General features: G+C 60.6%; 2 protein-coding genes across 6 annotated transcripts; one reads left to right on the top strand and one right to left on the bottom strand.

Moving 5' to 3' along the window:
- The first annotated feature begins 1,638 nt into the window (after window positions 1-1,638).
- SCYL1 (SCY1 like pseudokinase 1) lies at window positions 1,639-12,962 on the top strand. 2 transcript variants are annotated; one of them, XM_040465605.1, is made up of 18 exons: window positions 1,639-1,836; window positions 2,186-2,326; window positions 2,518-2,640; window positions 2,720-2,946; window positions 3,288-3,378; window positions 3,455-3,610; window positions 5,961-6,119; window positions 6,984-7,091; window positions 7,864-7,977; window positions 9,468-9,623; window positions 10,186-10,374; window positions 10,498-10,573; window positions 10,853-11,017; window positions 11,257-11,399; window positions 12,040-12,108; window positions 12,209-12,418; window positions 12,507-12,561; window positions 12,699-12,962. In XM_040465605.1, exons 1-18 carry the CDS (start codon window positions 1,726-1,728, stop codon window positions 12,821-12,823), a joined length of 2,418 nt encoding a protein of 805 aa, XP_040321539.1. In that variant the 5' UTR covers window positions 1,639-1,725; the 3' UTR covers window positions 12,824-12,962. The 2 variants fall into 2 exon arrangements, with proteins under 2 accessions (XP_040321539.1, XP_040321538.1); XM_040465604.1 differs by having other exon boundaries at window positions 1,640-1,836; window positions 12,037-12,108.
- Window positions 12,836-27,037, bottom strand: LTBP3 (latent transforming growth factor beta binding protein 3). 4 transcript variants are annotated; one of them, XM_040465601.1, is made up of 27 exons: window positions 26,708-27,037; window positions 26,369-26,571; window positions 26,085-26,190; window positions 25,770-25,862; window positions 25,472-25,594; window positions 24,810-24,968; window positions 24,538-24,723; window positions 23,944-23,960; window positions 23,797-23,869; window positions 23,553-23,651; window positions 21,595-21,720; window positions 21,374-21,505; window positions 21,123-21,251; window positions 20,762-20,884; window positions 20,401-20,523; window positions 17,340-17,462; window positions 16,974-17,093; window positions 15,973-16,101; window positions 15,500-15,667; window positions 15,239-15,322; window positions 14,847-14,975; window positions 14,605-14,742; window positions 14,367-14,507; window positions 14,056-14,217; window positions 13,888-13,968; window positions 13,649-13,777; window positions 12,836-13,482 (listed from the first exon to the last, which is right to left on the bottom strand). In XM_040465601.1, exons 1-27 carry the CDS (start codon window positions 27,015-27,017, stop codon window positions 13,331-13,333), a joined length of 3,558 nt encoding a protein of 1,185 aa, XP_040321535.1. In that variant the 5' UTR covers window positions 27,018-27,037; the 3' UTR covers window positions 12,836-13,330. The 4 variants fall into 4 exon arrangements, with proteins under 4 accessions (XP_040321535.1, XP_040321534.1, XP_040321537.1 ...); XM_040465600.1 differs by having other exon boundaries at window positions 13,649-13,780; XM_040465603.1 differs by lacking the exon at window positions 14,367-14,507 and having other exon boundaries at window positions 13,649-13,780.

Raw genomic sequence — 27,037 nt, forward strand, 5'->3', positions numbered from 1 at the left:
ACCCATGCCTACCTGCCCCAGGACGTCTACAGGTCGCTGGACGCTTGCAGGGCTGCTCGGACTTGTCCTGGCTGGCGAGGGAGGCAGCCAGCAGCCCAGAGCGCAGGCTGCCATTTCCTACTGCGTCGGCTTTCAGAGTTTCAGGGTGCTCATCTGCACGTGAGAACACCAGTCCCCCCTCACAGGGCAGTGATGGGCAACTGGTGTTACCCCCGTTTTATAGGTGATGACACGGAGGCTCACGACGTGAGGGCAGGGCGGGCACAAGGTGAGAACTTGGGAAAGGGACACCGTCTCCTTCCTAAGATGCCAGCGTCCCTGTGCTGAGTTGCACTGAAGAAGCAGGGTTCGTTAACAGAGAATTTGTAGGGACCTTCCCTTTTCTGATTCTTCATTTGTAACTAAGCTTTCTGGTGTAGCCCTGCCCAGCCTGTTCCAGACTTGGCCCCTACCTCCCTGCTGTCTTTCCGTGCACTAGGGACACCCAGATCTCCCCCAGCCCAGGGGTCTTCCCTTTCTGCACCTGTTACATCTCCAGGCGAGGCCCCTTGCATTGCACAGACCAAACATTTGCCAAGAGAATGTGCCGCTCACTACATGCCACCACGTGAACCCTGTGTTCTTAAAGGCCCTTCACCCATGCCTCCAAAGTGTCACCGCTCCATCATTTCACACCCCAAACACACAGCTCAGGCTCTGGCTCACCTCTCCAGTACGATAAAGTTCTAGACTCTCCACTCTGGCATTCGAGACCTCTGCTGGCTCCCCTCCAGTGATAGTAAGCCCCCTACCTCCTAATACTGCAAATTCCATATTTACAATGTTGTCTTGTCTTCCTGTAGAAGGTACACAGGAAGATCTCTAGTTGTTATTTCTGTTCTGCTCTGAGCACCCAACACCCTGTCCAACCCTCCTTCTGCGTGACTGTCCCTCCAGGTACTTGGAGAAGAAAAGGGAGACAATGAGACTCTTCTGAGTGGCACTGGGGAGCTGGGAAAAGGCATTGGCTTTGTAGACCAGAGAGCCAGGTCTGATGGCAGCAGCCCCTCCTGGCCCTCTGGCCTCTTCTGGACTTGCTGGGCTGTTGCTTCTCCACTCTTCTCTCCTCCTGGGGTTACAGCTTCTTCCCTCCCTGCTACAGGGTTCCTGGGCCTCCCCTGGACCTTTGCTTCACTCCACACCCCCCTCCCTCCATCGATTCTCAGGAGCTCTGTCTCCTTGTGCTTCTCCCCTGGTCACTAGGCCATTCCACAAACACTGATGCCTCACTGTATACTGGAGCCCCCCACTGGCTGGTGGGAGACAGCATCTGGCTTGGGGATATCTCTCCTCCTCCATGCCTTTTCTCCATCCCCTGTTCCTTCCCAAGTTCTCATCCCCATAATAACGCTGGGAGGTGGACTCTACTACCACCCACATTTTAGATATAAGGACACAGAGGCTCAGATTTGCGTGATCTGCCAGGGCCGCGCACCTAGTAACCGGCGGCGCCTGGCCACCGAGCGTCTGGCCCCGGCTGCTCTAGAGCTGGTCTCCGCGCAGCTTAGGCCCCGCCCGCCCCGCCCCATGCCACGCCCCCGTGCCCGCCCCACACCACGCCCCGTTTATATGCTCCGCCCACCGCTCAGGCCCCGCCCTCGCCCCGCCCCGCCCGGCTCGGCCGCCAGAGGACCCGGAGCTGAGGCGCCCCGGCCTGCGGCGGCGGCGGCGGCGGCGGCGGGGACGATGTGGTTCTTTGCCCGGGACCCGGTCCGGGACTTCCCGTTCGAGCTCAGCCCGGACCCCCCCGAGGGCGGCCCGCCTGGACCCTGGGTCCTGCACCGCGGCCGCAAGAAGGTGAGCGCGGCCCCGCTCCGCAGGCCGCGGCCGACCTCGGCCTCGCCTAGTCAGCGCCGCCGGCCCCGCCGCGTCGCGCCCCGCCTGACGTGGCTGCGGAGCCTCCGGGGCAACCGGCCGGGGGAGGGGGACGGGCAGTGCCGACGTGGCGGGCGGAAGGACCGAGGGACGACCGGCGGACGGAACCGGGGTCACGTGGGCCCGGCTCAGTCCCTAAAGGCTGACCTGGGGAGATACCCGGCGGCGGCCCTTTTCTCCCGCCACTTGTCAGCTCGGGGGCCCATCTCCGAACTGGAGTGGTCGCCTGGGCCCGGCCCACATCCCTGAGGTCCCTCTGTCCTACCCCCAGGCCACAGGCAGCCCGGTGTCCATCTTCGTGTACGACGTGAAGCCCGGTGCCGAAGAGCAGACCCAGGTGGCCAAAGCTGCCTTCAAGCGCCTCAAAACTCTCCGGCACCCCAACATTCTGGCCTACATCGATGGGCTGGAGGTACCTGCTGCCCAGGCTGTCCCATCTGTGCCCCTCACTTTCTCCCAGGCTCCCAGCCTTGTCTTCTGCCTTCCTGCCCCTCAACTTCCACCCCTCCTGCCTCTGCACCCCTAGATTTGATTTCTCGTTCTCCACCTCTCTCCCTGTGCCTCTCATCTCCCCTTCCTCTCCGGCCATGTCCCCTTCTTCAGACAGACAAGTGCCTCCATGTAGTGACAGAGGCAGTGACCCCACTGGGAATGTACCTCAAGGAGCGAGCGGAGGCCGGTGGCCTGAAGGATCTGGAGCTCTCCTGGGGGCTACACCAGATTGTGGTGAGGTGGGGGGCAGTGGCGATGAGGGCAGGGTGGGGGACTCCAGTTGCTGGAGTGCGATGGCTCCTTCTGCCCCCAGAAAGCCCTCAGCTTCCTGGTCAATGACTGCAGCCTCATTCACAACAACGTCTGCATGGCCGCTGTGTTCGTGGACCGGGCCGGCGAGTGGAAGCTGGGGGGCCTGGACTACATGTACTCTGCCCAGGGCAATGGCGGGGGACCCCCCCGGAAGGGGGTCCCTGAACTTGAGCAGTATGACCCCCCGGAGCTGGCTGATGGCAGTGGCAGAGCAGTCAGAGAGAAATGGTGGGTGACTGGGGGCGGCATGCCCCAACCTGCCCTGTTCTGGAAGCTCCAGCAGCCTCGGGACCCCTCAACCAGCTGGCATTTCCCTGTCCCCTGCTGCCCAGCTGGGGAGGGACCTAGGGTCCTCAGGGAGGTAGGGCAGGAGAAACAAAGACGTATGAGCTGGGGTGGATGTCCTTGCTTTTCTGAGCCTCAGTCTCTTTATCTGTCAAATGGGACTAATGAGCCCTGCTTCTCAGGGCTGATGGGATGATCAGCTTAGTGTCTGGTGCCCAAGGCGGGTTGGAGGTCTGTGCTAGCAGGTGGCAGGGCCTTGAGCGGCTCTGGTCACACTGCCTCAGGTCAGCCGACATGTGGCGCTTGGGCTGCCTCATCTGGGAAGTCTTCAACGGGCCCCTACCTCGGGCAGCCGCCCTGCGCAACCCTGGAAAGGTGAGTGTCCGACCCAATCCCAGCCCCTGTCTGCCAGCCAACCAGCCCTGCCCTGACACTGACCCTTCTCCTGCAGATCCCCAAATCGCTGGTGCCCCATTACTGCGAGCTAGTTGGAGCCAACCCCAAAGTGCGTCCCAACCCAGCCCGCTTCCTGCAGAACTGCCGGGCGCCTGGTGGCTTCATGAACAACCGCTTTGTGGAGACCAACCTCTTTTTGGAGGAGATTCAGGTGAGCCCCCCACCCCGCCCTGGGCTTTGGTCCTGTGTCCTTCATCCCAGTCCTCCCTCCCCACTTTGTGGGCTCCCTTATAATTAGACCCTGGGGGACAAGCATGGACTAGGGAGCCAGGCTCTCTGGGTCTGAACCCTGGCTCCAGCTCTCATTTACTGTGACTTGTCAGACGCTCTTTCTACACTAGTACCTGCTTCAGAGGAACTCGGTGAAGATTCAGTGAGTGGGAAGCGCATAATATAATGTCTGCCACATAGTAGGTACTTAGTGACTGCCCCTGGCACTCCAGTAACTCCCCCTTTACATAACTGGCCTTGGCCCTGATGGGTGCCATGCCTGGTGCTGTGCTGTGGGCAGCGGGGCCAGGAGGAAGAGTCAGACCCAGATCCCTGCCCTCAAGGATCTAGCAGGGAGTAAATGGACCAGGTCCCAACCTTAGGGACTCTCACTGGGAGAGAGGGACAGAAAATCATAAATGAGGAAATGTGTGCTCCCAGGATAGGGACAAGTACCAGGAAGGAAAATAGTGGGTCAGGGTGCTCAGGGAGAGGTTCTCTCAGGGGTGACATTTGAACTGAGACCTGAAGAGTGGGAAGGTGGGAGCCATCGCGATGGGAATTGGGGAAGAGTGTTCCAGGCAGAGGGAACAGCGAATGGAAAGATGTGAGGGAGGACTCCTTGGCTTAATCTCCTTGAACTTGAGTTTCCATATCTGTGTAATGGGGATAATGATAGTTTCTGCTGGCCTGTAGGTTGTTGTAGGGAATGCAGGGGGGAGGCTCAGCCCTGGATACCTGCTCTGACCCAGCTGAGTGTGGGGCACACGGAAAGGTGACTGAGAATCTGGAGGGGGAGAGGAGTGAGACACTTTCCTGACCTTGATGGAGCTGGTCGGGCAGGGAGGGCCTTCAGAGCAGGGGAACCTGAGCTTCATCCTGAGGGAAAAGCGCTGGAGGTTCTGGGCCCTGTGCCTCCTGGGCAGGTGGGGGCAGCAGGGACTTTGTCACCTGGAGTCCTCACGTCTCTGACTCTGCCAGGCCACCCTTCTTATAATGTGCTCCATAGGAAATGGGCTGTTTCTGGCCAAGCCCAAGGAGAATGTGGGAGGAGGGCAGGGCCTTGGGGCCCCTCTTCCTGTCATTGGGCTGGCCAGTGGAGAGCGCCCAGCTACGCGACCTTGAATGCAGTTCGGTCTTCTCTGGGCGTTGGCGCCCCATGAACCTGACTGTCAGAGCACCAGGTCTGCCTCCCACGCTCGACGGAGGTACTCAAGTGCTAACCAGGTCCTCCTCATTCCCAGCCAGAGGTCAGCTCTTCTGGGCCAGGCATCTGCTTAGGGAATGAGGGCACAGTAGAAAACACAGGAACTTTGGAAGCATATAGGACTAGGGTATAATCCCTAGCCAGTCACTCTCGGCTGGTGACCTCGAGCCTCAGCCTCCTTGCATATACATGAGGGAATGACAGCATCTCTTCACAGGGTGCAGCACAGGGTAGGTGACAGCCCACGGAGTCAAACTCTTCCCTGTCTGCTGCTTAGCTGTGTGACTTTTGACAGATTCCTTGACCTCTCTGTGCCTTAGCTTCCTTGTTGGATTAAATGTGGATTAAGTTGGCACCTATCCGGTAAAGTTGTGGGGGGATCATTTAACCTGTGTAAAGGTTTTAGCATGTAACTCTGCCTGGCATAGTCCGTCCTCAGGAGATGTGAGTTACGGGGATTGTGGCCTCAGAGGCAGATTAGGGGGACCATTGAGCTGACGGCCTGGCCTGTCTGGCTCAGTGGGAGGACCAGGTCTCGGGGTTAACTATACCTGATCCCTGCCTTCCGCACAGCTTGCCACAAATACCACCCTGGCCAGGGTCACGTGGATGGACTAAGCCCCCTCCCCTCTCTGAGCCTTAGTTTTCTCATTGGTGTGCTGGGGTTAATGGTACTCACACCTTGGGTTGTTGTTTGTGAGGAGTAGAGGTGATGCCGACAAAGGTCTGATGGCCCAAGTGGCCGCTTTCCCAGCGACAGGTCAGGGGTCGTGACGAGAATGACAGTCACTGACTAGGCGCCCACGGTGCGCCAGGCACTGTGCTCGCAGCTTTCACGTGCATTTTCCGGTTGAATCTGCAGAACAAGTCAGTATAGTTATTATCCCGCTTCACAGCTGGAGGAACTTGCCCAAGGTCACATGGTTGCTAAATGAGGGAGTTGGGATTTGAACCCAGGCAGTGGGGCTCCAGAGCCCGTATAGTTCAGTTCTCTTTCAGGCTGGGGGCGACCCTCTGTCCCGGCCCATAGCTGAGGCTGATCTAGGCTGATCTCCTCCCCGTATCCTGTCCTTGATACCCCCAGATCAAAGAGCCGGCTGAGAAGCAAAAGTTCTTCCAAGAGCTGAGCAAGAGCCTGGACTCTTTCCCCGAGGATTTCTGCCGGCACAAGGTGCTGCCCCAGCTGCTGACCGCCTTCGAGTTTGGCAATGCAGGCGCCGTTGTCCTCACACCCCTGTTCAAGGTGAGCAAGGCCCGCGGGGCCCAGGGACTGGCCGGGTGGGTCTGAATGGCAAAGGAGAGGGCTCTGGGGGAGGGGCAGTCCGGTCAGGGCAGGTCCACACACATGAGGGACTTCTTGCTGATGTCCCCTTGGTCTAGCAATCCAGGACCACTTGATCAGCTGTCAGGGAGGCTGGGTGGACTCCTTGTCCTTGAGGACGCGAAACCCCGGGCCTCTAAAATTCTTTTTCCAAAGACCCTTTGCTTGAGAGCCCACAGGCCTTCTTCCATTTCCCCAACACAGTGCCCTTGGTCTGACGTGTGCACTGTGTTTCCAAGGCCCAGGAGATCACCTGCTCACCACCCCACTTTCCCTCTTCCCTCCTGACCACTGGCACTCAGTTCTCTTGACTTCTAGGGGCTGGATCCTCCCCCCACTCCCTTAGACCCCAGCCCACCCTTACCTGGGCACCTGCTCTTCCCCACTCTGCCCACCCTGGGAGAACACTTTCTCCTGAAGGGGCTTGGCAAGGGGCAAGAGGGAGGACAGCAAGCAAATCCTTATGGCTGGGAGCCTCCAGAAATCACAGGCAGAATTCGGTGTGTATGAGTGTGCATGTGGTACATTGGTGCCTGATTATAGGGAGGGGCACAGAGCTTTCATTAGTCTCCTAAGAGGGGCCTGGACTCGAAAAGTTAAGGGCAGGGCTGCCTGAGATGGAGTATGGGCAGAGGGGCTGCTGAAGAAGTGCCTGACGCCCTCTACCATCACCCCATTCCCACCCTGGGAGATCAGCAGGGAGTCCAAGGAAGGTAAATGAGCCCAGTAAAGTCACCCTGCTTCTGTGCATGTAGCCGAGCCCCCTCTTCCTGCTCTTTCCCAAAGGTGGGCAAGTTCCTCAACGCTGAGGAGTATCAGCAGAAGATCATCCCTGTTGTGGTCAAGATGTTCTCATCCACTGACCGGGCCATGCGTATCCGCCTCCTACAGCAGGTAGGGGCTGTGGTCAGACCCTATACCCCTCCACCCCACCCAGACCCCACCTTGGCTGCTGGGGAGACCCTTGTCTCACTTCCAGCCCCAGGCTGGGGGCCCGAGCCCCTGCCCTGGCACCCCAGAAACCTTTCCCCAAACACGCACAGATGAGGGACTGGTAAGACTAGGCTCTCAGGAAGTTGAGACCATCACAAGGTTCATCGGCACCTTTGGGAAGGCACAGCCTGCCCAGACTGCAGGGCCCCAACTGTCCGCCTCCCCCAGTCTCTTGACTTGATCACTTTAGCTGTTCACAGAGTGGGGATAGTGTCTCCCCTGCCAATCCCTGGGCAGCTGGGAGCATCAGACAGGATCCTTGGGATCAAGGGTGGGGGCCTCTTATGAGCCAGCAAGTACCTAGAGGCTCCCAGGTATCATTCCCTCCCTAGCTGCCAAACACGTGAGCCTACCTCACGCCACTTTCTGGCTGGGGTTTATAACCCCTTTTATAGAAGAGACAGTAGAGGCTCTGAGAAGGGATGTGATGCAGGACCGGAGGCCAGGCCCTCCAGCTGCCAGTCCTTGGTTCTTCCCAGCACCCTCCTGGCCTCTCTTCATCACTCTGCGTGGTCCGAAGGCCAGAGATAGGCCAGATGCGAGGTAGGGGGCTCAGGAGATGCACCTGGCTAGCCGGTGCCTGCCAGGTGGAAAAACAAAGCCACGAGATGAGCTGGTGGCTGTGATCAGGGTTGGGGATGCTGACTGTGTTCTCCCCCTCACTGGGCCACAGATGGAACAGTTTATCCAATACCTCGATGAGCCAACAGTCAACACCCAGATCTTTCCCCACGTTGTGCACGGTTTCCTGGACACCAACCCTGCCATCCGGGAGCAGACAGTCAAGGTGGGCGCGCCCTGGTTTTTGAAGGCTCAGAGAGGGCTCACTTGAGAGCACAGCGGCCTTGGTTTTGGCCTATGGGTCTGAGCAGGTTAAGGGAGGAGCAGGCACGACCCTGCATGTAGGGCCGGGCTCTGGGAGCAGCTCAGCAGCTGGTGAGGGAAGCAGGTTGGGATCGGCTTATAGTCCTCCGTTCAGCAGACACTGGCTGAGCACCTCTCGTGCCTGGCTGGCCCTGTGCCCCATGCTGGGATGCACTATGTCTCATGGAGCATCTTTTTGAGGTGACAGGGAGTGGGCTTGGCAGACAGTACACAGAATTAGGAAAGGTACATTATGTTAGAAAGTGACAGTGTGAAGAGAAGGGTTTGCAGTTTTAAAAACAGCGATCAGGGAAGAATTTGCTAAGGAGGTATCATTTAAGGAAAGGAGGCTTGGGATCAAGGTAGGTGGAGATCTGGAGGAAACGGGTTCCCTGCAGAAGGAACATGTGCAGAGGTCCTGAGGCCAGTGTAGAAGTAGCAGTAAGAGGTTTAGCATGGCTGAAGGGGCGTGGTTGTGAGAGGTGGAGTCTGAGAGGTAATGGTGGCTCAGATCTGAGAGGTGGCAGTGGGGGACAGAAGGGGCCACATTCCGAAGGTGGGGCCGACAGTATGTGCTGATGGATGGCTGCAGAGCCAAGTGTGGCTCCGAGGTTTCTGGCCTGGGCACCTGGAAGGTTAAGTTGCCATTTACTGAGAAACTGGGAGCCTCAGGTTTGCGGGAGGAGGTTGGTCTAGTTAGGCAGGTACAGATGTCTATTCAGCCGCTGGTTATATATGTGTGAAGTTCAGAGAAGAAGTCTGGGCCGGAGCTGCTCATCTGGGCTTTGTCAGCTAACAAGGGCATTCAAAGCCACGAAAGGGGTAAGGTCACCTAGGGTGAGGTGAAAAGAGAAGAGGCCTGGTGAGCACCTGTGGGGGTCTGAACCGTAAGATCTCGGCCACAGGAGACCGAGAAGGAGCAGCTGATGAGGTCGGAGGAGAGTGAGGAGAGGGCAGGGTCCTGGAGGACCAGAGATGGCAGTTTCAAGGAGGAAGGAGAACTCAGGAGTGTCAGAGCTACTGAGGGGTCACAGCTGGTTTGGACGGAGAATCGGCCACTGGATTTAGCAACACAAAGGTCCCTGGTCACCTCCTGGAGCCAGTTGGTAGAGAGCGGGTGGGGGGCGGTATTTCTGTAGAAGCGTGAGTAGAGTGCACGCAAGAGAGAACGGAGGGAGAAGGACGGGAGACGGGTGTGCACAAACTTCGGAGGTTTTGCTGTAAAGGGGACAGAGAAGCGTCCCCTTCCACGGCATTCTGGGTAGGGGCCAGGACCAGGTTGGGGGGTAGGTTTGGGAGGTTCCCTCAGCACCCAGTGCCACTATTGGCCCACCCACCCTCCCCGGAAGCCACTTCTGCATGTGGTCTTTTGGCCGGCCGTGGCCCACAGTTTCCACACTCCTGCACCCACAGTCCATGCTGCTCCTGGCCCCAAAGCTGAACGAGGCCAACCTCAATGTGGAGCTGATGAAGCACTTCGCGCGGCTGCAGGCCAAGGATGAGCAGGGCCCCATCCGCTGCAATACCACCGTCTGCCTGGGCAAAATCGGTTCCTACCTCAGTGCCAGTGTGAGTGCCCTACATGGATCCTGGGGGTTCTCTCACTGTCCCCGGGGCCACAGTGTCCTCCAGGGCCAGGCCTCCTTGTGCAGGGGCTGCCAGCCTCCCCGAGACCTAGGCCCTGGGTGCTCCCAGCCCAGATGTGTGAGGGTAGATTGAGGCATGTATCAGGTCACCCAGCCAGTAGGTGGTGGATCTGGGAACTGAACCCAGGCTTGCTTGGCCCCCTTGGCCTGTGTGCACTCCCTCAGCCAGGGTTTGTAAACGCAGATGTCTGCAGCGCCCAGACAGTTAACAGGAATGAATGAATGGTGATGGCGGCCCAGGCCTCGGCCCCAGGGCAGCGGCTCCAGCCCCTGTTGTCCTGAGGCAGCATGAACAGGGTGATCTGGGAGGAGAAGCCCAGATCGAGTTTTCAGGAAAAATTCTCCTCGTTTGTTAGTGATTAGCTCACATTTTTCAGATTCTGGGGGAGCCCGTGGATGGCCTCTGCTCCGGGAAGTAGATCTGGGAGTTCTGGGTCCCAGTACTGATCCTGAACTCAGGAGCCCTCTCTCCTGCCCCACCCCAGACCCGACACAGGGTCCTCACCTCTGCCTTCAGCCGGGCCACCAAAGACCCATTTGCACCTTCACGGGTGGCGGGTGTCCTGGGCTTTGCTGCCACCCACAACCTCTACTCGATGAATGACTGTGCCCACAAGATCCTGCCTGTGCTCTGTGGCCTCACCGTGGATCCTGAGAAATCCGTGCGAGACCAGGTGAGGCACAGCTGGGCCCCGGGCCCTGGAGCGGAGGCTCCAGGGGGGCATTTGGGCCCTAACTGGCCCCGCGGACTCATGGGAACCCTGGAGTCCCCAGCTTTGCCCCTTCCTACCCCCTAGGCCTTCAAGGCCATTCGAAGCTTCCTGTCCAAACTGGAGTCTGTGTCAGAGGACCCAACCCAGCTAGCGGAAGTGGGTGAGTGGCCCCCAGTCGTGTGCCCTCTTCTTCCATCACATCCTTGACTGTTACCTGTCAGAGCCCCCTTCCATGTCACTGGAGTCTCTGAAAGCTAGAACGACCTCGGAGAGCAGACCCGACACCACTGCTCCCCACCCCTCCCATCTTAGAGATGGGGGAGCACAGGCCTGGAGAAGGGGGGCCACTACAGGTTGCTCTGTGTCCGTTACTGCGCTCCTGTCACCTTCCCCATGAGAGCCTGAGGTGACTATACTTGTCTCTTTTGACACTGCCCAGAGAAGGATGTCCATGCCGCCTCCAGCCCTGGAATGGGAGGAGCCGCAGCCAGCTGGGCAGGCTGGGCTGTCACAGGGGTCTCCTCGCTCACGTCCAAGCTGATCCGTGCACACCCAGCAGCTGCCCCGGCTGAGACCAACGTCCCCCAGAGACCCACGCCCGAGGGTGAGTGTGCCCCAGAGTGGCCGCATCAGTGACTGAGAGGGCTTGGGGGTGCTGGCACCTAGGAGCTATGACTGTCTGGCTTCTCCGGGGGTGGCAGTGGGGACGTAGGGGACAGGCGGGGTCTAGTCCCTTCACGAGCTGCTCTCTGCACCTTCCCCCTGACCCCAGAAACCTCTGCCCTGTTTTGAGACCTTCCTGGGGCCCAGTATCCGGGACCTCAGTGAGCCTCTGCTCCTCAGGACTTCCTGCCCCGGCCCCCGCCGTCGTCCCTGCCACATCCACAACCTCAGGCCACTGGGAGACGCAAGAGGAGGGCACGGACACAGCAGAGGACAGCAGTGTTGCCGACAGATGGGATGATGAAGACTGGGGCAGCCTGGAGGTGAGTGGGGCTGAGGGGGCCTCCCCAGGCGACTCCCAGGTAACTCCAGGTCAAAGGTTAAGGCTGCCTTCAAGGAGCTCAGGTGGGCTTGGCTGGTCACGCCTGTCCTCATCTGCACAGCATCCCTGCTGAGTAGGTGTCACGAGTGGCCCTTGTGGGTAAGAGTTGGCAGCTGTCCCCACTAAGCCCCAGGGGCCCCTGGGAGCGGGGATGGAAACGGTGGCGGTTTTGGGGGCAGCCCATTTGTCTTCTTCACTCTCTTCTCCCTGTCCTCCAGTAGCTCCAGGAGTCAGTAAGGAGAGGCCACCCCCAGGCCTGTGGGGGATGGGCTGAGGATGGAGTGGGGCTACCCTGATGGGAATGGGGGCAGACCTTGGGGCCCGATTTCCCCATCTGCTGACAACAGTGTCGGGTCTGAGGCTGTGGGGAACGGTGTGGAACATCTAGATCTCCTTCCCCAGCCTCAGAGGAGTGATGGCATGTCCACTCTATAGATGGGAAGCAAGGCTTGAGGAGCGAGATGGAATGCCAAAGAAGAAAGGGTGGAGTCCGTGGCTGGGAAGGGGCAGGCAGGCTTCCTTGCCCTTTGCGTGGGGGCTGGAGCGCCTATGGTCGCGCTCTCCTTCCCACACTGCAGCAGGAGGCCGAATCGGTGTTGGCCCAGCAGGAGGACTGGAGTACTGGGGGCCGAGCTAGCCGTGCCGGGCAGGTAAGCAGGGTGGGACAGACAGTGGTGTGCCTATGGGGGAGGGGGAGGCCAGCCATTGGGCACCCCCCACCATTGGGCACTACCTCCCCATCTTCTTCAGACCAGCAACCTGGACCCAAAATCCGAGTCAGACTGGGCCAGCTGGGAAGCCGAGGGCTCGTGGGAGCAGGGCTGGCAGGAGCCAAGTCCCCCGGAGCCACCGCCTGAGGGCACACGGCTGGCCAGCGAGTATAACTGGGGTGGCTCGGAGCCCAGTGACAAAGGTGATCCCTTTGCTGCTGTGTCATCACGCCGGGAGACCAGCGCTCAGGTACTTGGCACCTTTTCCCATGAGGGTTCAGACCGGGGTGGACCTCAGCCGGGAGTCCACCTGCACTCCAACCACACTTCCCTTTCAGCCGAGACCTGATTCATGGGGCGATGACAACTGGGAGGGTCTGGAGACCGAGAGCCGTGAGTGCTTCCCCTTCTCGTCCGGGCAGACAGACTGGGGGCAGGGGCAGGCTGGGAAGCTGAGGCCCCAGTGGTCCTGAAGCCCTCCGCCCACCTCCTCCTCCTCCTCCTCCTCCTCCTCCTCCTCCTGCTCCCAGGGCAAGGGAAGGCCGAGCTGGCCCGGAAGAAGCGCGAGGAGCGTCGGCGGGAGATGGAAGCCAAACGCGCTGAAAAGAAGGCAGCCAAGGGCCCCATGAAGCTGGGAACTCGGAAGCTGGACTGAACTTGCCATATGGGCGCTCGCAGCCGCGGAGAGCAGGCCCCGCGGATGTATTTATTGTACAAACCAGGCCAGCCCGGCCAGCCCGGCCAGGCACATCTCACGTGTACATAATCAGAGCCACAATAAATTCTATTTCACACCCCTGTGCTGGGCTCAGTGTAGCCCCTCCCAGAAGGCTTGGGTATGGCGCTGCCCTGCGAAGTCCACGCCCACCACAGACGGGAACATCAATTCGCTTGGACAAGCCGAGAGTGCAGAGGCATGATTTGATTTATCAGTTTCCAGGAAACGCCCTCTGGGAGGAAGGACCTCAGTGCCTGAGAGTCCCAAACTCCACCTGCGAACTGGGCGGCGCCTGTAAGGGCGCCCTCAGAACTCGGGGCGCAGGAAGGGGCCTAAGACCCCCGGAGAGTTCCTGGGTCCGAGCCCCGAGTGGGAACACAGGTGAGAGACTGAGTTCACCCCGAGGGTCAGGCGGGAACCCCTCGCTGATGGCTGAGGGCCTCGTTAGCGGCGGCGCTGGGGCACACAGGCCCCGTGTGGGCGGCTGCGTGCGAAGCCAGCTTTGCAGACGCAGCGGAAGGACCCGCTTGTGTTCACGCAGCGCTCACTCTTGCACAGCAGCCCACGCTGGTTCAGTTCTCGGCACTCATCGATGTCTGCAGGTGGGGGCGACAGGTGCGAGCTTCGCCAGGGCGCCAGAGCACGCAGCCCCCTTAGCGTGTGGCCCCGTGCCTCCCCCGGGCTGCCAGCCTTGGCCCCGGCCCCTCCACCAACTTCTGGTCTTGGCCTGGGGGCCGGTCCCACCCCCGCGGGCCGGCTCACCGACACAACGCGCACGAGAGGCGTCGAGCTGGAAGCCGCCCGGACACTCGCACACGGCGCCGCCGGGCCTCGGCACGCAGCGGCCACTCACGCAGCGGCACTCGTCCGAGTCCTCCTCCGAGCTGTCCTCTTCTGTGCCGGTGGGGAAAATGCAGACATCAACCTTCACCTCTGCCAGCAGATGGTTGGGGACCCCCCCGCCCCCACATTATTATTCTGTGCCCTCCCGTTATACTCACCTCGAGGGGGCTTTCCTAGCAGCAGGGGGCTCGCGTCCCAGAAGGAATTGCTCTCACTCTGTGACGTTGGGCACTGGGACCCTGGGAGGAGCGGGGGCGGTCAGCCACGCGAAAGCAGCACCCTGGCTCCTGCCCCAGCACTCCGCAAACCCCTCTGGGGAGGCTCACCAGCGCTGCGTGGCGGGCAAGGGCGGCACTGGGCTCCCCAACCGCGGCCCTGACGACAGCAGCAGTCGTCGAAGGTGAGGGCTGGCCCGGCCAGGGGACCCGCGCACATGCCATCTTCTCCGCGCTGGGCCCAGCACACATCCCGTCGCTCCGGGGCACGCTCTACCAAGGGAGACCTGGCTTCAGCTGGGGGGCCCGAAACGGGGACACTAGGTCCCTGCTCCAACCAAGCCTCGTGGGGAGCCGCGACCCCGGGGCTCCACCCGGCAGCCCAGGCCCTGGAATTGGCCCAAGACAACTCTTGCCCTCACCGGCTGGGCTCTCGGGGAGCTGGCAATCGCGGCCGGAGGGCCCGGGCACCCAGGGCGGGCGGCACTCGCAGCGGTAGGAGCCCGGCAGGTTGACGCAGCGGCCAGGGCGGCACGCTGCCGGGTCCTGACACTCGTCTACGTCTAGGGGGTAGCGAGGGCATGGATGGGAGTGGCGGTCACAGCTTGGCCCAGTCCCCGCTCCCCTCCTGTTTCCCCAGCCGGCAGGCCCGGGCCTCACCCATCTCCTCCGGGCTCAGACACTGCCGCTGCGCCGGGCTGTACTCGGCGGGGGGCGTGCAGGCACAGCGGTAGCCGCCGCGCGTGTTCTCACACACTCCGTTCCGGCAGTTGGACTCGTCCAAGCACTCGTCCACGTCTGCGGGGAGGAAAAGCACGAGTGGAGGGAACCAGCCCGAAGTCGGGTGGTTGTGCGTGTCTCCCGGCTGCTGGCCCACGGCCACTGGGACCATCTGCGCTCACCCACGCACTCCAGTAGGTTCCCGTCGTAGTAGAAGCCTTGCTTGCAATAGCACTCGTAGCCGGGCTGCGTATTCACGCACTTGCCCTCCTTGCAGATCTCTGCCCCGAACAGTATGCACTCGTCGATGTCTGCGGAGTGACAAGCCGTGGGCGCCCTGCGGCCTCTACCTCCCGGGCGGCTCAGGCCCGCAGCCAGGGAAGTGTGGGCGGGGCTTACCGCGGGGGCGGAGCAAACTCAGTGGGAGAGGCTTTTCCGGAGGCGGACGAGGGCGTGACAGGGGCGGGGCAGACGATGACGGTGTGGGCGGGGCCTACCCCAGTTAGCACTACCGACCTCGGTGGGCGGGGCGGGGAGGGGCGTGTCCGGTGGGCGGAGCCGTGTCGGGGCTTACCACGGTGGGCCGGGATGCCATAGTTGACAATGTTGTTGTCTTGGGTGTAGCCCTTCCCGTCTGGGCAGAGACTGTGGAACTCAGCTGCGGGGAGAGAGCGGCCGTGGGGAAGAAAGGAGGCGGGACTGAGCGCGTGCGTGCTTCTGTCGGGGCTCTCCGCCTCATTTCCCACCTATCCAGGGAGGGGCCATTTCTCCCCGTCCGTTTCCAAATGAAGAAACTGAGACTCTGGGCAGGGGAAAGGCCTGCCCGGCTCCTGACCTGAGCTGTACACTGGGCAGGGATAGATCTCGCAGTGGTCTCCCCAGCCAGCCCCCAGCGAGCAGCAGCACTCCTGCTGGGTGACATTGGTGGCCAGTACACTGTCGCAGAACACGGTGTCGTCGAAGTTAAGGTAGCACTCCTTCTTGTGGTGGGGCTGCTCCACCTCTGAGGGGAGAGGAGGGCAGCTCAGGGTCCTGCAGACGGTCTTGCTGTCCACGCTGCCCACCGACCTCATGCCCCGGCTGCCCCACACTCCCTCGCTCCCCTCAGCCGCCCGGTCAGAGCCAAGCTCCATCCTCAGTGTGAGGTTCAGGGCTCTCCTGTGCGGTCCAGGTCCACTGGACTCTCAGGCAAAAGGGATTTCTTCCCGTTCCCCAGATTCCAGAGGGTAGGACCAGGAAAAGTCTCTGAACCCCAGCTGCAGCTCAGGGGAGTTGTCTAGTCTGAGGAGGAGCCTGGAGGACACTCACCCTCACAGCCGTGCTGGTCCTGGGTGGGCGTGAAGCCCTCGTCACAGACGCAAACATAGGAGCCCTGCAGGTTCTCGCAGGCCCCGTGGGGAAGGCACAGGCCGGGGTCCTGGCTGCATTCATCTATGTCTGTGGGGAGTGAGGGAGGCAGGAAGAGTAGCTCCAAGGAAACCAGTCGCTTCTTGCGGGGGGGGGGGGGGGGATGTGCCTCCAGGGACTCACACAAGTTCAGAACCCGAACTTCCACTTTGATCTCAAAGTGCACACAATAGGGAGTGCGCTCTTTCCTGTCTGTGCATGTGGGTAGATGTGTGCACATTCACTGTATTCTTCCCAAAACCTGCAGTGGCTGTTACCGGCAACAGAATGGAGCCCTCACTCTCAGCTTGGCATTCAAGGCCTTTGAGTTTGGTCTCCTGGTATCTTTCAATTTCATCATCCTGTATTCTAAACACCGGCACTCCCGAGTCTATGTTCAGGGCACTGTCCCCTAAAATCACAACTAGCTCCTTCCAGATCTCCGTGCTCTGACATACATTGTTCTTCGGGCCGGGAATGCCATCCCATGCTTCTCTCTACTTAGGGAACCTATTTATGCTTTAGGGGACCATATACATGTTCCAAGTTCCAATTCAACCGTCACATCTCCGTTGCAATTAATCACCCCTCCAGACCTCTTTTGGCTCCCAGCACTCTGAACAGTAAGAATCAATTTACATGTCAGCCTCCCCCAGTGGGAGTCCTGGATCACTGCTCTATTCCTAGTACGTAGTATAGAAGCTGGCAAATAGCAGGTTCTCTGGAAACTCCTGTCCACTAATGCATGGAAAGGTCACCATGCAACTACGTCATTATTACTGTTGCTATTGTGGGTGGAGTGGAAGGGTGAGTGAGCGGGTGGATGGACAGATGGATGGAAAGACAGGTCAACAGGGTGTCTAGGAGATTACTGTCATTCCCTGCCACTCCTCCTGAGGAACTCTCAGCCAATACCCCCATACCTTGGCACTTCCTGCCGCCGACCAGCCGGTGCCCCTGAGGACAAAGACATCGGTAGGAGCCATTGGTGTTGATGCAGTCACCCCCAATGCAGGCGGCAGGGAAGTCACACTCATCAATATCTGTAGGGGATCAAAGAGGTGGAGAATCTCATGAGCTGATCCTACTCAGCCTGAGGCTGCCCAGGCTCCCCCTCCACACTCAATCTGTGGGTCAGGTCTACACTCCACGCCCAATCTTGGATAGGGATGCGGGCTGGACATGGGAGTGCCTGACCTGTTTACAGGTAGCTCCGAACTTGGAGCCTGGGCTTAGAAGTCCCAGGATAGGGAGGAACAAGTTAATCCCCAGCTCTAGGCCCCACTCACCCTCGCATCGGCTCCGGTCTCTTGATAGATGGTAGCCGGAGAGGCACTGACATTGGAAGGAGCCTGGCGTGTTGGTGCAGATGCCGTTGTCACACACATCCCCGGCCTCACACTCATCCACATCTGCAGGGCACAAGGCGGGGTCAGAGGGCCAGCATGGGGATGGTCTCGGGCGTCTGCCACCCTTTTCCCGCCCGTGCCTATGGCGTGGAGCACCAGAGTGGAGGCCAGGGGAGCTGAAGGGAAGCACGGGACCCTAACCCGCCCTCCATGTGGCACACCATGCCCTGGTGACCAGGCCAGGTGCTGCCAGGGACCCTGGGCCGTGTCCGATTCCAAAGAGCTCAAGCCTCCCCAACCTTCATCCATCCTCTCCAAAAAGGGCACCCTCCCCACCCCCTCTTCCCCAGCTGCTCTCCCCTTCCCCTACCTGCCATGGCTCCCTTTCTTCCCATGTGAATAAGCTCCTCTATTCTCTGTCCTTCTCCCACAACAGTGTCTTCTCCTTGTGCAGTGAAGGAGCTTGGCTTTCCCCTGAGAGCATGCTTCTCTGCGGTCATTTCTGCCAGAGCTGGCTCTTGGCCACACCTCCAACCCCCCCCCCCTCCAAACCAAGCTCCGCCTCTGAGGTGCACCTGACCCCATGCCAGCCTTCACCTTCTCTGCTGCTGTCGGCACTCACCTTCCTAGTCTCTCTCCCTCTATCTTGCTCCCCATCCTAGAAGTGTTCAGCATCCATGTGGCCAGCTGGCCCCAGCCTCTGACCTTACACCCTTGAGCAGTTTCTGTGACCTTGACCTCAGTGGCAGCCACTCACTCTCAGGACAGGGGCTGGGATCTGCCCCACCTTGGACATCTCAGATGCTGCTTCCTTCCCACTGCCTCTGCTATTCTCAAGTCCCCTACCTCGCCTTCTTTCGCAGGGGCCCACGAACATCTCTCCTTCCTCCTCACCGGTCTGGCAGGCCATGCCTGCCTCCGGGTCTCCAGATCCTGGGTGCTGAGAGGGGTGCGGGCAGCTGCCAGACTGTGCACCCTGGGCCACAGCCACTCCCTCTGGCCTCTGGGCCCGCCCCATCCTCAGTGTGGCCAAGGCTACCCTCCCCCACCTCCCAAGCCTGGACCTTTGGAAAGCCCCTAGACAGCTCCCACGCCCTTGGGCAGTCCCAAACCTCTACTGGCCATTACAAGTCTCCGAGTGGACTCAGGCTCTTCACTGTACGTGAGAGAATTGAGAGGAATCTCTTTTAACCTCCTGCAAATCATGACATCCGTTCCCCTCTGGCTCCCATTAGGGCAAGAGATGTCCCTTTCCCTGTCCGTGGCCCCTCCCCCAGCTGCCCTTGTCATCCCCTCGCCCATTTTCATGCCATCTCCTCAGCCTACAACCCTACACCCCATTCCGGCAGCCCCAGGTCTCGCTCCGCCTCACTTGCTACCTGCCACCTCCTAACCCCCTCGTGCCACAGAAACCACCCTAGCAAGGTCACCGGGAGCTTTCTCATCTTACCACTTAGTTCTTATTTCACAAGAACCTCTCTGTTGCATTTGCTTTATCCTCCTCCGCCCTGGGAGCCTCTCCTCCCCCAGTTTCTCAGCTGGTGCTCCTTGGGCCTCCTTCCATCCCTCCTCCCCATCTCCCACTCCTAGACCCCTGCCTTCCGCTGATGTGGTATTGCCCACAAGGCTCTGTGAGGCTCCCCTCACTGGACCCACCCCCCCCCCCCGGCTGAGCAGACGCTCCCTAAGGCTCCACGGCCCCCGACGTCCACAGTTCTAGGGGTGTGTGTGTGTTGGGGGCGGGGGGTGTTCGGCCCAAGGCTTCCAACCTGTATGGCCCACCTTTTGCTGTCATCTCCAGCCCAGAGGCCGGCAGAAACCACCCACTCAACTTGTCCAGCATGAAACTTGGGTGTCTTCCTTCTCAAATATGCACCACGTCTAGAGACCCTATCCCAGTGAACAGCACCACCCGCAGAGTCACCCAAACCAGACCCCTGGAGGGTTCCTTGTTCCCCTCCCCCACCCCCACCCCCACCCCCACCTGGGCATACAGTTAACAAGCCCCGGGGAATCTGCTTTAATATTTCTCTACTATCACATCATCTCATGACCATCCTGAGGCAACTTCTCTCATCACATCCACCACTATCTGTGTTCTGAGCCATCAGTAGACCTCCAGCTACTCTCCACACCCAGCATCAGGAAACTTTCTACAGCAAATGGTGAATCTTGTCCCCCTTCCCCTTAAAATGCTTCAGGTGCCTTATAGCGCCCTCAGGATGAAGCTTAACCAACCTCCTGGGCAGGGCTTAGAGGGGCCTTCCAGGGGCTGAGGCCCAGGGCGTCGGGTCCTGCCCCTCACCAGCCAGCCTCAGCCCCCACTCTCTGCTTCTACCTTACCGTTCCCTGCACATGCAGCACTGTTTTTCACCTCTGCGTCCACTGGTGCTGACTTCCTTTGCTTGGCTAATTTCTGTTGGTTCTTTAAGACAATTCAGGTCTCCCCTCCTCCCAGCCCTGCACCCACATTCCATCCAGGCCCACGGCCTTGCACTCTCCAGACTTCTTGGTGCATAAGAAACATTAGTGCCAGGGCGCCTGGGTGGCTGTCGGTTAGGTTAAGTGACCGACTGACTCTTGGTTTCCGCTCAGGTCATGATCTTCCGGTCGTAGGATAGACTCCACACTGTGTGTGCAGTCTGCTTAAGATCCTCTCTCTCTTTCTCCCTCTGCCCCTCTCCCCTCTCTCTAAAACAAGAAAAAGAAACAGTGCAGAGGGACTACTAACGCCTCTCCCCATTCTTTTAGAGGTTTTTCTTTTCTTTAAATTTAAGGAATCTGCTTTGCAAAAGCAGCTAGAGCCTTGCCTGCTAAGACCCTTCCTACACAGAAATCCTGGTGGTCTCTCCACGGGCTAGGTTCGCTGAGAAAATGAGTGACTAGATCCGTGAACTGGAGGGTGCGTCATCTATCTCCTGCCCACCGTGGGACAGACTCGGTCCCCAGTTTGCGCGCGGCGTGGGTGCGGGGGGCGTTGACTGGCAGGGCTGGGGCTCACCCAGGCAACTGCGGCCATCCGGCGCAGGCGCGTAGCCCTGGGCGCACGTGCAGCGGAAGGAGCCTGGGAGGTTCTCGCACCAGCCCGGTGAGCAGGGGCTGCCCTCGGCGCACTCGTTCACGTCTGCGGCAGAGGAGACTCACCTCGGTCGCCACCCCACTGGGCCTGGCACTGTGTCGGGGTGGGGGTCTCCCCCGCCCAGTATGGGGGGCGCCGCCTGCGAGGCGACTCTCGCGAACATAAGCCCTGCCCCTGCCGTAACCGGACCCCGAAACTCCCCGGTCGCGGGGGACCCCTCCCGGATGGGCCCCGCCCATTTGCCTTCGAAGCCGCCCGTCCGGCATCTAGGCCCCGCCCTCACCGCGGCAGGCCCCGCCCCCCTGGCTGCGGTAGCCGGGCTGACAGGCAATGCACTTGAAGCTCCCGGGTTTGTTCTCGCATTTGCCATCCGGACAGGAGCTAGGGTCTCGGCACTCGTCGATGTCTGCGTGGGTGAGGCGAGAAGGAGGCAGACCCATTTGGGGACATCGCGACCGACCAGGCCCTCAGTATCCTTGGCAGGACCTCCCTCCGTCACGGATCAACGGGGCCCACTGGGACCTCAGGGCTCCCGCACCCCAACCTCTGAGGGGCCCAGAGCTGGAGTCCAGGCCCCCTGCCCCCACGCCAGGCCGAGGGACAGCGGAGGACCCCCTGTCGGCCCGGATGGGGTCTTCCCCCACCTTCGCACACGGGCGGTCGTGAGGCTTTGAGCCGGTAGCCGGGGTAACAGTTGCACTTGTAGTGACCGGGGAAGTTGAGGCAGAAGCCGCCGTCGCCGCACAGGTGGGGCTTGGCGCACTCGTTCAGGTCTGCGCGGGAGGAAGAGGGCGCGAGGGGGGCGCCAGGGGCGGCAGAGGCGGTTACGCGGCGGCCGGGACGAGGGCCCCCCATCCCCCCAGCCTCCGCGCCGCCCCGGCCCGGCCGCGCTCACCCACGCACGAGCGCCCCCCGGCGCCCACGTGCAGGCGGTAGCCGCGGTTGCAGTGGCAGTTGTAGGAGCCGCCCGTGTTCATGCAGATGCCCCTCCCGGCGCCGCACGGCTCCGCCTCGCACTCGTTCACGTCTGGGAAGGACGCGCGGGCGGCGAGACGTCAGAGGGATATGGGGACCCGAGGCCGCCCCCGGGCCGCCCGCCCGGCCGCCCGCGCTCACCCACGCAGTAGCGGTGCTGCGGGTGCGACCGGTAGCCCGGATTGCAATGGCAGGAGTAGTCCGAGGGGCCCGGGACGCACTCGCCGTGGCCACAGATGTTCTGGTTCAGTCGGCACTCGTCTGTCTCTGGGGGGGGGGGGGCGGGGGCCGGGGGCAGCATGGGGCTGAGCAGGGAGCACTCACTTTCTGCCACGTTCCCCGGGCGGACCTCCATACCCCATTCTTAATAACCCAGATACCTGAGCCTGGTCACACCATGACCTCAGGCCCCTGTGCACTCATACGCCAATCCTAGGATTTCCTATACCTCTATCCCAGATAACCCCAGCATCACGACCCCAGATAGCAACCCCGGGTCCCTGACATCCCTCTCCTCAACTCCAGGATCCCTGATATTTCTATTTCTACTCACTATATTCTGTCTCCCCGTCACCCCAAACCCGATCACGTCCCCTCAGGGCCTCAGTCATCCCAATGCCCCTACCCAAGGGGCTCTAAGACCCTCCCCTCCAGTCACCTCAATATTTAAAATCCCGCAGCATCTGTTACTCCCATATCCTCTAGCCCAGTGACCCCAACACCCTTGCCTTAGGGACCCGGGTCCCCCATTCCAGAATGGTTGACTTCCGTCCCTTCCCAAGGCAGGCAGGAGCTCTTTCCTGGGAATCTGGCTTGCCCCTTTGTGGATATGTAGGCAGTCAGATCCAGAAACCCCCTTCACTTTCTTTGTCAACAGTCTCACTGAACTCCCTCACTCCCCTTCCCCCTCCCCCCCCCCCCACCTGCAGCCCAGGCCTTGACCCTGAACCCTGCCCCACCCAAACACACCTGGTGAGCTGCTCTTTTTGCCTAGAGTATCTCCCCCTACACCTAACACCCTCTCCTCTGAGAAGCCTCCCCAGATGCCTCTTCCCCCACATTCCCACAACCCCCAGGGCTGTCACTGCATTGTCCTAGCCTGTACAGGCCTCCTGGGCAGCCACCTTCTGCCTGAGCCATCACTCCCCCCTCCCCCAGCCCATCTAGCCTCCTAGATTTCGATGGGGCCGGTGGCTCCCTTGTAGCTTTGGAGTCCACACAGACTTGGGCTTGAACCTGGCTCAGATGTGTGATCTGCGGGCAAGATACTGAACCTGTTTTTCTCATCTGGAAGATGAAGCTACCAGCGTTCACTTTCAGAGTATGAGAAGGTTAAGTGATGTTTAGTACGTAAAACTCTCCGGTCGGTGCCTGGCACAAGGCAATTGCTCAGCCATAGCTAGCAATTATCATGATGCCCCAAACCCTACAGACACTTCCCACAGCCTTTGGGATCAAACCCAAGCCTCTGAACAAGGCTCCACGCGTCGGCCCTCCCTTGGTTCAGAAACACGGGGCTGTGTGGTTTTCCCTCCTCCACCAGCGTTTCCATGTCTCCGTGCCTTTGCCTAAACTTCACTTGGAATGTCCCGTTTTCCCAACCTGCACACCCATTTCTTCCCCACTTCTTCTCATTAATTTCCAACACTCTTTAAAGCCCTGCTAGCCTTTTCTCATTGCCACCCTACATATTATCATAATCCCCAGACTTCTTTTCTTCTCTGGTTTACTTTTTCATGGCATTTATGAGACATCCTGGATTTTTAGTTACTGATCTGTTTTCTGTTTACTGTGCAAGAACAGGGAATGTTTGCCTTTTGCTTACTACTGTATCCCCAGCACCTAAACCGTGTCTGGCACATAACAGGTACTCAATAAGTACTGAATGAATGAATGAATAAGCACCGCCAGACTGGGCTGACCACCACAATACCCGGATCCTTCAAGGTTGCACACCAAGGCTTCCCCAGAGCCCAGCCCAGGGCCAGGCACACAGGAAGCCTGGGTGGAGGGTTAGTGCTCAGGAATGATGGAGGGAGGGGGCGGTAAGGGAGGGGACCTGGCCTCTCCAGGACATGGCCTACGTGGGCAGGTCTTACCTGTGACCTGGGTAGGAGCAATCTCCACTGCACTGCGGGAAGGGGGCAGGTCTGGCAGGAACCAACGCACGGTGGGAGGCGAGGGCCTGGAGATCAACTCTGTAGGTGACAGTGTTCGCCGTCAGGGGGTAGGCCAGTGGCTGGGACTTCACACCCATCTTCACTATCCCCGGATGGCTAAGCTGTCAACCACCCCCCAGTGACAGTCCTTGAGGACTGGTTCCTCCAGCACCGCCCAGCTCACCAGGGTAGGGCCTGGCAGGAGATGTGGTGGCGGTCAGGTGGCTCTGCTGTGCCGACTGTTCCTCCATCACTGGCTGTGAGTGACAGCAGCATGAGCCCTCTGTCTCCTTAGCTTTCCCGCTCCTCCCACCTGCGCTCTCATACTCACTGAGTCCGTGCTCACCCCTAAAAGGGAGGAAGATGGGGCCATTAGCGCAGGGCTGGGAAAAGAGAGTTGAGACTGGGATTGGCAGTTGGTATTTGTGGTTAGGGTCTCTAAGAGTTCAGCAGTCATGTCTCTGGGTCAGGTGTCAAAAGTTAGACCCTGGAGCCAGGGGGCGTTTGCATCACGGGTCAGGGGAGCGGGTATGGGGAGCGATGGTTGGTCAAGGTCCTTGGGTCATCGAGCAAGACTCAGGAGGCTACAGCTAGGGCCAAATCCTTGGGTCGGGAGACAGAAGGTCAGATCTAGGGACAGCATTCGGACTGGATCAGTGCCCTGGTTTGGAAATCAAAGGGGTTCCAGGGTCAGAGGAACAGATCCGGAGGGCAATGGATGGTCAGATCCTGTCCATCAGGGGGTCAAATCCTGGGGTGACAACCTTGGTTCGGGACGAGAGGGTTGATTCTGGGGGTCAGTGATGAGGTCAAGGATGAGGAGCTAGGGGTTAGACCCTGAGGTCACATCTGTGGGTGGGGAGCCAGGGGATCGAGTCTTAAGGCATTCATCATCTGTCAGGGAACAGAAAGGCTCAGGCCAGACCTCGTTCTTCCTCCGCGTCCTCAGGTGGCGGTGCCCGGCTGGGGCTCTCAGGATGCTGCTGGGGCTTGGGTGGCCCGTCAGGGTGCAGGAAAAGGGAAAAATCACTTTCGCCTTGAATGGTGAGGGTCTGGTGGGAAGTGAGGATGTGGTAGCCCTTCCCAGCTGGACAGATCTCCTTGAAGGCAGCTGCGGCCAGAGGGAGGGGCAGAGAAGTGAGTGTTTCCTGGACGGGCACAGAGACGGCCCCTTCGCCCCACATGCCCCAGGCTCACCAGTGCCATCAGCCGGGCAGCGCTGGCACCTCGCGCCCCAGGCCTTGCCCACGCTGCAGCAGCAGAGCTGGCGGGTGAGGCGCGTGGTCAGCGGGTGCTGGCACTGGTGCTCCGGGCTCACCAGGCGGAAGCACAGGCTCTTCTCCTCTGGCTTGTCCGCTGCGGGGGCCAGTGGCAGGCATGGTCACCTGGGCCTGATCGCCGCCCATGTCCCTCTTCCAAGCTGCTCCAGGCCTTGCCTCTCTGGCCCAGACAACCCTTGATCCTCCTGTGGCCTCTGACCTCAGGTGACCCCGAACTCACGTGATCCCCGAACCCGTGTTTCTCTGACCTCATGTGACCCCTGAAATCTCTGTGACCGCTGGCCCCACTGACCCCTGGTTCTAGCTGCTGTATGTAGGGCTTTATCTCTCCTACCCACCAAGACCATGATCTCCTACAAACCCTACTCTATATAGTCCCTGACCCCATGTGACCTCTGACCAGATCTCAAGTGACTCCTGACCCCACTTATCCCTGATCCTATCGGCTCTGGGCCTCGATCCTCCTGCAATCAACCCTTGACCACACGGTGACCTCTGTGACCTCTCTGATCCTTGCCGCTTGCTGCTTGGAGGTCCATGCCTGTGACTTCCCAGGGACCTGAGCCCCCCCATTCTCACCAATGCACTGCGTTCGGGAGGGGCCCAAGCTATGGCCAGGCGGGCAGACGCAGCGATAGGAGCCGGGGTTGTTGAGGCAGTCACCATGGCGACACATGCCGGGCATCGCGCACTCGTTGATGTCTGTGGTAAGCAGGAATGTGATCCCTCTAGTCTGGGGCCATAGGGTGACAGCAAGCTACTCGGAACACCTCAGGGTCCTGCCCCAGCCCCGCCTGCTCCCTCAGTCACCTCGGGGCCTCCCCCAGTGACAACTGGCTTGCCCCGCCAGCCCACAGAATCTCCTGGCTGGCCGTACCCTGGCAATGGGTGCTGTTGAGTCTCTTGTAGCCCTGAGGGCAGTCAGCGCCCACCTCCCCACGTACAGGTCCCGGTTTCTGCACCCCTGTGTCTGCAGAGAGAGGAGACGGTGGCAGGGGAGGACACTGGGGGTCCTGCAGGGGAGGCGGGAAAGGAGGGCCACGGGGAGGAGCAGAGTGGGATGGGTGAGAGGAATCTGGTGGGCAGGGAGAGGCTCGGGCGGCGGCACCGGCTGGGTCCTCCCCTGCAGGGTAGGAAGAGGTATGCGGAGGTCCACCCTGCAGTGACGGGGGTCCGGAGCCCAGGCACTCACACTGCAGCTGGGGGCACTTATGGCACTTGCTCTGGCCCCAGGCGGTGCCGATGCTCCCACAGCAGTCTTCCTGCTTGGTGAGGCCGGGGAGGGGGTTGCTGCCGCACTAGGGGAAGTTGGGACTGGGGTCACAGGGCGCCCAGCCCCACCCAGCCTCCCTCCCCAGGCCCTTCTCCTCCCTCCTCAGCCCGTGGGCCCCCGTTTTGCGCAGTCCCCGTTTAGTTGGGACAGGACAACCCTGGGAGACCGAAGGTCCGGTCCAGCTGGACTGTGGATTCACTCACAGGCTGCTTGGGCAGTGTGTCCTGGAAGCAGCGGCCCAAGGGCTTCTGGGTGGGTGGCCGGGGGTGCTGGGGCTTGGGGTGCGGCAGCAGGTGCTGCGAGGGGGCTGGGCCCTCGGCGTTCGGCCCCTCGATGCGGTGAACTTGGACCGAAGCATCGGGAGGATGGTGCACGCGCACGTTCACCACGGGGGGCGGGGCCTGCACTGGGGGGGGGGGGCGGGGCACGGTGGCTTCAGGGCTGCCCCGCGCCACCGGTTGCGGGTGCGGTCGCTCATTCCGTTCCCGCCACCCTAGTGTCCGCCCACTTCGGCCACCCCGGGTCTCCCCGTGGTCCGGTACCTTCCGCTGAGATCTGTCCCGGCCCGAGGGGCACCAGGAAGGCTGCATGCTGGGCAGGGGGCCCCTCCCCGGGCCCGGGCGGATCAGCGATCACCTGGACCGCGTAGATGGCATGCTTGCTGGCTACAGACTCGCTTTCTGGAGCCAGGGGCGGAAGCGCGCCTGTGGACAGGGCCCCGGACCGGCCAAGCCCGGGGCCTGCGCCGCCGGTGACCCCGCCAGCTCCTCCAGCGGGCACCTGGCAGAAGCGACCGGTGAAGTCCGGGGGACACAGGCACTGGTTTCGGGAGGAACACTGGCCGCCGTTCATGCAGGGCAGAGGGCACACCA

The sequence above is a fragment of the Herpailurus yagouaroundi genome, unplaced genomic scaffold (assembly GCF_014898765.1).
Source record: "Herpailurus yagouaroundi ecotype Mexico unplaced genomic scaffold, PumYag 569, whole genome shotgun sequence".
NCBI classification, from domain to species: Eukaryota; Metazoa; Chordata; class Mammalia; order Carnivora; family Felidae; genus Herpailurus; species Herpailurus yagouaroundi.

What these genes read in the sequence shown, in the direction of transcription:
- LTBP3 (XM_040465600.1), bottom strand. Translation starts at nt 27,017, where the DNA reads ATGAACGGCGGCCAGTGTTCCTCCCGAAACCAGTGCCTGTGTCCCCCG. An exon ending in ACACACTGCCCAAGCAGCCT is followed by an intron (nt 26,191 to 26,368) that starts GTGAGTGAATCC and finishes AACTTCCCCTAG; the next exon opens with TGCGGCAGCAACCCCCTCCC. An exon ending in GGACCAGCACGGCTGTGAGG is followed by an intron (nt 15,668 to 15,972) that starts GTGAGTGTCCTC and finishes CTCTCCCCTCAG; the next exon opens with AGGTGGAGCAGCCCCACCAC.
- SCYL1 (XM_040465604.1), top strand. Translation starts at nt 1,726, where the DNA reads ATGTGGTTCTTTGCCCGGGACCCGGTCCGGGACTTCCCGTTCGAGCTC. An exon ending in AACCCAGCTAGCGGAAGTGG is followed by an intron (nt 10,574 to 10,852) that starts GTGAGTGGCCCC and finishes GACACTGCCCAG; the next exon opens with AGAAGGATGTCCATGCCGCC. An exon ending in GGGTCTGGAGACCGAGAGCC is followed by an intron (nt 12,562 to 12,698) that starts GTGAGTGCTTCC and finishes TCCTGCTCCCAG; the next exon opens with GGCAAGGGAAGGCCGAGCTG.